This window comes from Trachurus trachurus (genome assembly GCF_905171665.1).
Source record: "Trachurus trachurus genome assembly, chromosome: 17".
Taxonomy (NCBI): domain Eukaryota; kingdom Metazoa; phylum Chordata; class Actinopteri; order Carangiformes; family Carangidae; genus Trachurus; species Trachurus trachurus.
The window spans coordinates 12273931-12283901 of record NC_139900.1 but is presented as its reverse complement, the minus strand read 5'-3'; the positions used below and the strand labels follow the sequence as shown (position 1 = coordinate 12283901).

Sequence of the window (9971 nt, the reverse complement as noted above, 5' to 3'; positions counted from 1 at the left end):
GAAACTATGATAATTGAAATAATTTTCCCACTGAAATGAATAACTAAAATTGATTTGAATCCCCCTTATGAAATCAATGTTTATTCTATTTTATATTTAATTTATTTTTGACTATTTATTTTGAGATGTTTATTTTAATTTTAATTCTATTTCAACAGCTCCAAATGTATTCTATTGAAGCACTAATGTGTATGTTCCTATTGTGAGTTAACTTGCACTAATGTTGAATAATGTTCATCTGGCATTCCCTTGACACTTATGGCACTATGCACTATGAAAAATGCCAGTATTGTTTATTTTTGTACTTTTTCAATAAAACATTTGAAAAAAAAAAAATTATCCCGCATATCTGCTCCTCTGATCAGAGCAGTGTCCTAGCAACGGCCGAGAAGATTGCTCATGCGCCTGAGCTCCTCCATTCCGCTCTGCTCCACGTTCTACTTTAGACTCATTCTGATTGGTCGATTCTACGTCGGAGGCCACGCCCCCTTCTCTTTCCCAAGTCAAAGGACCAGACTCCCCTCCCCCACGTTTCCCTAAAGAAGCTCCAGAAGAGAGGAGCAACTAACTAACTAGTAACTACGTGAGTAACTTTGTTCTTTATCAATATTTTGACCCAAGTTCCTGTTAGTGTTACTGTTTGTCCGGACAGTAGCTACAGACCTCTGTCCCTGTCGTTAGTGGAAACTTATTTCACCTGTTTGTTGGTCATTAACGTGGATTTCTGGGCAACAAATTGAATCGAAGGTAACTGGACTTGTATTTGTCTTTCGCCGCTTGTCCAAGCGGCTTCATCCGAGGTCGTAGTCTTGTCATAGACTAGTCTGACAAACAGTGGAGTAAGACCCAGGTATTAAACCTTTGTGAGGGTGTTTAGCTAACACAAGTAGGCTATTTGGCATCTATTTGGTAGAGTTTCACTTGACCATTGTTGGAGTATCTGATGAACCATAGTCGTTAGAGTCAAGTGAGGTTGAGTTGTTCACTCTCCTGGTTGGAGATGATAGAGCAGCGTTATAAATGAGAGATACTGTAGGTGGTGGATGAAGGAGAATATCCACAGACATGAACGTGAATAAATACATGTGCTGTTATAACATACACAACACTACTTCAGCACACTGAAAATATATTTATGTTGGATTTGATCTTGTTTCAATGTTGCTTCTGTTTTGATGTATTTATTTAGTTATTAAGTTGGTTAGGCGTGTAAATGACGGAGAAAGAGTCACTCGGGTATCTTCAGCAAGCTTTTAATGTTTTCTACTCGAACCGTAACAACAACAACAACACGTTTTTCCTCACTTCCTGCTTCCCGTAAGTATTCACGTAAACGCGCAGGCGCATCTGGCTGCTACCGTATATGACAAGTTATAGGCGCGTTTCCACTGCAGCAGCCAGGACCATCTCCAGGAGCTTTTACTGCCTTGGTGTAGGTCATGGGTCTATTATAACACATCCATGGTGTAGGTCGGTCCTGAAAAGCTCCCGGTGGGGCTCGAGATTTACTCTGTGCTGACTGGGCATCTGGTCAAAAAGCAGGATGTGACGCAGAGGGAAAGCCGTGAAATAAGCAGCATTTTAAAAACCGCTTGTGAACTTTTTATATAAACTTTATTGATGGGTTTTAGTTGATGTTATTTTAGTTAGTACCTAATATCATGTTTTAGTGTGAATGCGTCTTTTCATGCAAGCTAAAGACACATTTCTGTAGAAAAGGTAGATGATAAAGTACAGTGTTTCCCCCCCAGGAAATGTCCTGTTGGCGGGGGGGGTGAGATGTCCCATGTACATGACAGGGTATCACAAAGGAGAAAACTATTAAAGACAGTGTGATCCAGGGTCGTATATAATATAAACCCACTGACACTTATTAAAGGAACACGGCTCCTCTGTTAATTTATTTTTCTGTTCTGACTCTTTTTCAGGATGGATTTCCGTCCGACTCTGAGAGTGCAGCCTTCGTCCTCTGACCTCACCCTCCAGCCGTCGCCCGACGCCTACGGGCTGGCCAGGGCGTACAGAGAGCGGGGGTCAGCGGTGAAGGAGCCCGAGGTGGTGAGGGAGGAGGCGAAGGTTCGCATCCGGGAGGCCGGTGGAGACCCCCGGTGCTGGCAGCTGGTGCTCAGTGAGAGTGAGCTCCAGTTTGGCCAGTACTGGGGTCAGACCTTCAGGTGGCTGCTGAGCCACCACGTGGGATACGCGGCGGCCGTCGTGGCGTCCCACCAGAAGGAGAGAGAGGGCGGAGACGCCTCCCAGTCGCCCCTCGCTGTCCACAAAGACGCCCTCGCCTCCTACGTCCAGCTGTTCCCTGAGGTGGTGGCGGCAGTGCAGTGGACCAGGAGGCGCGAGGGCTCCCTGTCGGTGAGGGACGTGGACCAGGAGCTGGTGGCGTTCGGCGCTCACGCCACGGAGACGTACCGGTCCCTGTACGAGTCGGCCAGCAGCGAGAGTCGAAGGTCAGTATTGCAGGCACCGGTGCTGGAAGGGGCGTGTGCTGATGGGTCAGCTGACTCTGTCTTGTCCCCGTGTCTCTCTGTAGTTATGTGCAGTGGGTGAGGACGACGTCTGTCCAGCCCGGGTCCAAGCGCCACAACCTGCAGGTCTATGTGCTGGGTCGAGACCGAGAGGCCGAGGCCGAGGCCGAGGCCGATGCCGATGCCGATGCCGATGCCGATGCCGATGCCGCTCCTCCCTCGGCTCAGCCTGGAGCACGTAAGTTCACACAATGTAGCCATAAAGTCGCCTGTACCAATGACAGACAGGCTGTATTCGAAACCGCATACTATACTGCTAGTACGTACTGATTTTACAAAAATGCAGTATGCAAACAAAAGCAAAATCTACAGTATGCAACAAATTCCCGGATGTCGTACTGATTCGGAAAATATCTCCAGTATGCATCTGACCAGTCTACAATGCAATGCGCCCCCGACGTCTAACCATAACCAAAGGCGGTTTAGAGTAAAATATTTTTGCCGTGTACCGTAACCATGTTATATAGCTTAATAAAATAGAACTTAATACAGACTGATCGGTTCATTGTAAAACATTTATTTATTTATTTTAAATGTGGTGATTTCTGTACGTAGGCTACAGAGCCCCGAGGCAGCGCTGCTCTTCTGTCCAATACACACAGGAAGCTTCACTTTTCATTCAAACAAACTAATGCTTTTGCCAGAATTGTTAGATTTCATCAATGAGACCAACATTTATCTCCTAAAAATAATTTAACCAGCCCGTGGTAAACCTCTAAAAACCCGCGGGTAAGTTAATTAGCGATCGCTTCACTTCTCCGAAAAACATGGTAGCAAACTTCTAAACAGCCGTCATTTGGATAAACTGGCCGTATATTTGGGATCTAAACAGTTACTTTCTCGCATGAAAAAATATTAAAACTTAATAGAGTTACATAATTACAGCGCTACAGCGGGAAATAAAACAGCTTTTCGTCTGTTTTACAGCTACCGCTGTCGGCTGCCGCAAAATGCATTCTGGGAAACTCGTATACTGCATACTGCGGTGTGAACGGTGTCGGTCTGCTGAAGTATACAGTACACAGTATACAGTACATACTAACGCAGTATGTGTAGTAGGCAGTACAGTAGTATGTGGTTTCGAAAACAGCCACAGACATTTATCTTTATTTATTACACACAGGTGTTGGAGCCGTGGACCCAGAGCTGATGGACTCCAAGCTCGCCGCTGCTGCCATGGAGGTCGACTCTCAGCGTGAGTGAGCACACACACATTTGAATGTACACGTCACATCTCTGCTTTAACAGAGAGACAACTGACTGTGAGTCTGTGTTTACCAGTCAGCAGCAGCAGCAGCAGCAGCAGCAGCAGCAGCGACGCCCCTCCAGCACCGGCCCTCCCTCCTCCCCAGCCGGGACCAGCCACCGCCGTAGACGAGGCACCGCCACCTCTGACCTCGTCCTCCCAGTCGGCCCTCAAGCCAGATCCAACGCCGATAAAGAAGGAGGAGGAGGATGAAGGCGTGAGTACATTTCAGTCTGTTGTCGTGTATAATCTTGTCTGGCTCAGTGTGCGTGCTGCTAACACGTTTGACTCTGTCACATGTTGAGTTTGCTACCTGAACTCGCATGTTCGTGTGATGAAGTATAGACAAAGACAAAAATTTTCAATTTTTTAGTCTATTTATTCAGGTTGAAACTTGTGCACACCGGCACGGACGGACAGGTGCGTAGGAGAAGACCTGCGTGGTCGAGTAACATAAGAGAAAGCTCCCGCACACTGTCATCACTTGCAAAGATTTTATTAAGCTGAACAACGTTTCGTTCCTGAGACCTTCGTCAGGTTCTGAAGGTGTGTGTGAGGGAGGGAGGGGACGGTTTAAATAACCTCGGAACCAATCAGCGTCCTCACGTGACAACACCACAGAGGAAAACTTACACATTGTATCAAAAAATCAAAAAATAAACAATTAATAATTAATCACTGGACAGTCAGATAAATATAGTTCAGCACTAGGCTAAGCTGCCACAGGTGTAGTACACAGTATACAGGGAAACCATACCAAACCGAACAATAGACTAAATCGAAGCAAATCACATACGTTAAAAGTTTTAAGACCCTGAGGAGCACTCGGGGAAACAAAGAATATATGGCTACATAGACAAACATATTTCTGACAAAATACAAAATCATCCAATGATTGAAATACATATCTGAAATACATATCAAAGATACTGAATAAAACATCATTTCATATCAAAAATACAAACATTAATCATTTATTGCAAGCATTAAACATTATTTAGAATTTCTTAACATTTGAAAAGCAAAAAAAGGGGGTTAGAGAGAGACCTGTCAAAGTTATCATAAACACACATGAAGAGGCAAATCGTCGTTCAGACCTCTAGGTGACAGAGTCTCTGTCACCTAGAGGTCTGAATGACGATTTGCTTCGATTTGCACTGTGTTCTTTCAAAGAGTTACAGCACTCAGCACTAGAACGTCACATCACACATGATTACTACTTCTATTCATTCTTTTAATCACCCAAGCATTCATTATCTAATTATCTATTAATACATTGTTCCTACACACAGGATGTAAGAGGACCAGGCGGCCACGGAGGGGACCAGCCCACCGTCCGTCTGGCCTGCGCCCTCGTGGATCCAACGCCGATAAAGAAAGAGGAGGATGAAGCCATGGAGGTCGACTCTCAGCGTGAGTGAGCACGCACACAGTGAATGTACACGTCACATCTCTGCTTTAACAGAGAGACAACTGACTGTGAGTCTGTGTTTACCAGTGAGCAGCAGCAGCAGCGACGCCCCTCCAGCACCGGCCCTCCCTCCTCCCCAGCCGGGACCAGCCACCGCCGTAGACGATGCACCGCCACCTCTGACCTCTGGTGCTCAGGTCTCGTCCTCCCAGTCGGCCCTCAAGCCAGATCCAACAACGATAAAGAAGGAAGAGGAGGATGAAGGCGTGAGTACATTTCAGTCTGTTGTCGTGTATAATCGTGTCTGTGAGCAGCAGCAGCGGCGGTGGCTCAGTGTGAGTGCGTGCTAACAAACACGTTTGACTCTGTCCCAGGATGTAAGAGGACCAGACGGCGACAGAGGGGACCAGCCCACCGTCCGTCTGGCCTGCGCCCTCGTGGAGCTGCGTCACCAGACCTTCGTGACGCGGCGACAGGTGAGGGAGATCACTGCGCTGTGGAAGAAGCTGTCCGACCAGGACAAGGCGGCGGCCTCCTCCCCCCGGCTCAACCAGGGCCGCTCTAAAACCAAGCGTGCCCACACATCAAAACAAGACACAGAGAGCGCGTCACGGTGAGTGTAGTTGACTGAAATGTACGGGGTGTGCCAAAAAATCGATTCACATAAGAATCGCAATTCTCATTTGATACGATTCAGAATCTATATATAATGTCCCACAATCGATTTCAAAAAATAAAAAATGAAACAAATCTGCTGGCTGTCGGCCTTCATTTCCTTAGAATTTAAAAGGCAGCATGTTTAACTGCACTAAGAGGCACTTTTAATTTTGTTACTTAAGTAATATGTGATATTGCTTTTCAACAATTCCATCTAAGCATGGATACTTGTTTAAAACTCAATAAATGTGAAAAAGACGCTTTAGTCGTTCTGTCTTGCCAAGCAGACAGAGTAGATCATGGGGATCCTTTGCACACCGATAGACTGAAGCAGAAATCCTTGTGAATCAAATCGTTTTGAATTGAAAATCGATTTTGAATCTAATCGTAGCCCCAAAAATCAGAATCGAATCGAATCGTGAGATAGTAAAAGATTCCCACCCCTAAAATGCTTTGCTGTCGATGTGATTGCGGCGCGGGACGCAGAGCCTCACTCTCTCCTCTCCGTCTTCTCTCCCTCTGCAGTTTGTTCCCGGGTAAAGGCGCGAGTGCGGCCCAGTCTCCAGGCGCCTCCCGGCTGGTGGAGGCCGTCTTTCTGGAGCTGTGTCGCATTCACAACATGAACCGCGCCATCTTAGGAGTCCGCTTCAGCCGCTGGACGGCCATCAGGAGGGACTACATGATCATCAGACACAACGTGTTCAACTGTAAGGAGTTACTGACGGCTGTCCCCATCCAGCTGTTTGAGGTCAACCAGCGGATGCTCCTGCAGTGGTGAGAGCCGTGTGTTTGTGTCTCAGCGACTGTGAAAGTGTTGGTGTCAGTATGTCGACGGTCAAAATGATTTTCTTTCTTTCTTTTTATTTATTCCAACCAAGGCAATTACACAATTTGAATCATTGGCTACTTTTGTCTAAATTTCTGATTGCTATTTCCTTCAGCATTTTCTTGGCTTGGAAAACATTAGTACAGGTCTTTAATTCATTACTTTGAGAGTTCCATAGTTTGACTCCAACTTCAGAGATACACATGTGCTTCAAAGTTGTCCGTGCAAAGGGGTGTTTAAAATGAAACTCCCTCCTTTGTTCTTCATCCTCTGATCTGATAACAAACAATTGTTGTATACTTTCTGGCAATATTCTGTTGTTTGCTTTATACATTACAGCCAGTGTTTGTGTTTCTACTAAGTCTTTGAATTTCAGTATTCCTGATTAAATAAACAATCTGTTGGTATGTTCTCTGTATCCTGCATTATGAATAATTCTTACTGCCTTTTTTTGTAACATAATCATCATCATCATCAGTGGTCTTGTGCTTGTGAAGTATGTATGGCCCCAAACTTCCACACCGTAGCAAAAATAAGGCAAAATAAGAGAACAATACAGTAGTTTCATTACATTACAATTCAATACAAGTTTTACCTTGTTCAAAACTTTATTTTTTTACATGAGCTATATGAGCTTTCCATCTCAATCTTTCATCTATACTATAGTCATACCTACAAATTTTCATTTGTTTCCATCAGGCACAAGGCAGCGATGACCAGAACGGTGCCTGCAGCTCTGCCGCAGGTCAAGGCCGCAGAGACGGGCTACCACCTGCCTGACGACGCCTCAGGTTTGGCAGTAGTGCCGGAGATGCAGAAGCTCCTCTCCGACCCCGGTACCCCTGCAGCTTCCTCCTCCTCCTCCTCCTCAGCTCTACCGTGTGCAGCCTCCTCCTCTGCCGCCGCCGCCGCCACTCCTGCCCTCACTCCCGCCCCCACCACCGCCTGGCAGAGGAAGAAGAGGGAAGAGCAGCGGCGCAGGGCGGAGGAACAAGGCGCTCTGCTCCGACCGCCACGGAAGGTGTTCTCCAAGTTCGACTGCCGACGCTGTAGCCAGCCGAAGACCAGGGAGTACGGCCACAGCCGCTACGCAGGGGAGCACTACTGCGCCCAAGTTGGAGGCAGATCGGTGGAGGAATGGCTGGAGGAGAAGAGAGCAGCAGATCCCCGACGGGTTTGTCTTCTTTTTACCACAGTGTCTTTCACCATGAAGTTACATTCATATTTTAGCTTTCTTTCTGACACCCTTTTCCCACCACTTTTTCCCCCAGAACCAGCCTCCCGCCTCGCGAAATCTTCCTTCTACTGCCAACGGATACCGGATGATACTTCCCAAAATCCCCCCCAAAGTGGCTCTTCCTCTCTCCCCCCTTAAAAAGTGACAGCTGACGAGAGCCGAACATCACAGGCTTTTTCATCTCAGGTCGGGTCACAATAGAAAAGGATGGTACGAAGAAAACATTTACATTTAATAATAATAATAATCAAAGTGTTTTTATTGAATTTTCTGTTCAAACAACAGGCATCCCATTCATACAGAGACACCAGAGCTCAAGTCATACAACACAAGTACAGGACTAAACTACAAATAAAACAGTAACAAGACATACCATACTAATATCAGACATACCCAGACATTCTTGGGTGAAAATAATTACATAAACAGGTTAGAAGATAGGAGGGGGAAAAAGGGGGGGGTGGGGTTACAGGGATGCAAACAGCGCGCCGAAAAGACGCCGTTTTTCCCCCCCGTGCATGTCCGTGGAGCTGTGCGCCGCGGACATGCACGGTTCCCTACGTTGCTGTGTCAGGCAGGTGTTTCCCACGGAGCTCTGCCCCGTTTCAGAGGTGAAGGAAGCCCTAGGTGGAAAGACATCGCCTCCACGATGTAGAATGTGTTCAAGTCAAAAAGTGAAACTAACACAATATATGTCCAGTACACACTGAATGAAACATCCCATGTCTTTATTTATTCAGTTTATTTTAATAGTAATAATTATGACATAAACATTCAGTGAAGACCTAAAAATCAGTATCTCCAAAATGGAAATATTGCAAAGGAATTTTTTTTTTTAAGTATTTTTAATATAGAAATGTTGGCCTTCTGAAAACTATGTCCATCTATATGCACTCAATACTTGGTTGGGGTTGAACTACTGGAAATTGACTTTTCTGTGATATTGTAATGTACTTATTTGTTAATGGTTGCATCCCTGGGGTTAAAAAGCTGCCAGTTATGTTGGAGCAAATGGAAACTCATTTTCAAAATGGGAAATAAAAGGCTGCCAGACCTTGGAGAATTTCTTGGTGTTGCCCTGTACAGTAAAAAAAGATGTTCTAATTTGAGGTGTGCCATCACCTCTTCTACCCATCGTTTATGAGATGGCGGTGTTGCCTTTATCCAGTTAAATAGGCTCAATCTCCTAGCCAGCAATGATAAGTGAATGCTATTGTTTTCCTTTGAGAGATTGTTTGTGAAAACATTTACATTAAAGACACAAACAATGACACTGTGCTGGATTACTGATATGACTGTTATTTTTATCTCTTGCAGGTGAGCCGGGCCGGAGCTCCTCCACCACCACGGCATCTGCCTCAGGCTCGGACCCCTCATCCACCCAGAGAGCAGCAGGGAGGAACGGGTAGAGAGGGACCAGCAGGTCCTGTCCCAGTGGACAGGTGGGGAGGCCAAGGGACTCGACTCGGGACATGCCTTCTTCCAGTGTGAGGACCTGAGGGCAGGACGCCACAGCAGAGGAGCAGAGAGGATTCATGGAGCACCTTCCCCAGGATCACAGACTGGAGGAAATAACTGTTTTGCAGGTGAAAGACCAGGGGGGGGGGATTAGTGCTGTGGTCTGCCTCCACCAGCAAAGACTTTGGCCACAGCCAATTGAACTTGAGGGCACAAGCATTGAACTCTAGCTAGCCCGTTTTCAGTGGATCCGTGTGGACACAGATATTTATTCCGTGTTTATGGAAGTGTTTTTCAAAACGTTTTTGGTGAAGCTGCGTTTTCATGTGGATAGGGCCTGAGATGCTGTTAAAGTAAGAATAAGCACATGACAGTGTAATTAAGCATAAAGTATTTTTAATATAAAAAATTCCAAACAAATATTTACATATAAATCACACATATAAACCACCGTCCTCTGATTCAGCTCAAAGATGAGGGACCATAGGATTTTAGTGATCTCCCCGATCTGCGGGGTGGAGACAGCAGAGCTGGCTGCAAATGGCCTCCGCCAGGCGACTGGTGCTCGGCCAACTTGCAGGGCCCGAGTGCGGACAGAC

The 9971-nt window shown here is 46.1% G+C and overlaps 1 protein-coding gene across 1 annotated transcript; it reads left to right on the top strand.

Moving 5' to 3' along the window:
• The first annotated feature begins 546 nt into the window (after nucleotides 1-546).
• On the top strand, nucleotides 547-9720 carry LOC311000538 (uncharacterized protein). Its single transcript, XM_083991277.1, has 12 exons — nucleotides 547-583; nucleotides 1929-2459; nucleotides 2543-2715; nucleotides 3661-3732; nucleotides 3900-4000; nucleotides 5076-5196; nucleotides 5282-5460; nucleotides 5569-5807; nucleotides 6377-6625; nucleotides 7377-7851; nucleotides 7949-8124; nucleotides 9232-9720. The coding sequence occupies exons 2-11, from the start codon at nucleotides 1930-1932 to the stop codon at nucleotides 8057-8059; spliced, it is 2250 nt and encodes a 749-aa protein (XP_083847403.1). The 5' UTR covers nucleotides 547-583; nucleotide 1929; the 3' UTR covers nucleotides 8060-8124; nucleotides 9232-9720.
• The last annotated feature ends 251 nt before the right edge of the window (nucleotides 9721-9971 follow it).

Coding starts and splice junctions, on each gene's coding strand:
- LOC311000538 (XM_083991277.1), top strand. CDS start 1,930: ATGGATTTCCGTCCGACTCTGAGAGTGCAGCCTTCGTCCTCTGACCTC. Junction 2,716..3,660: donor CTCGGCTCAGCCTGGAGCAC/GTAAGTTCACAC, acceptor TATTACACACAG/GTGTTGGAGCCGTGGACCCA. Junction 5,461..5,568: donor AGGAAGAGGAGGATGAAGGC/GTGAGTACATTT, acceptor ACTCTGTCCCAG/GATGTAAGAGGACCAGACGG.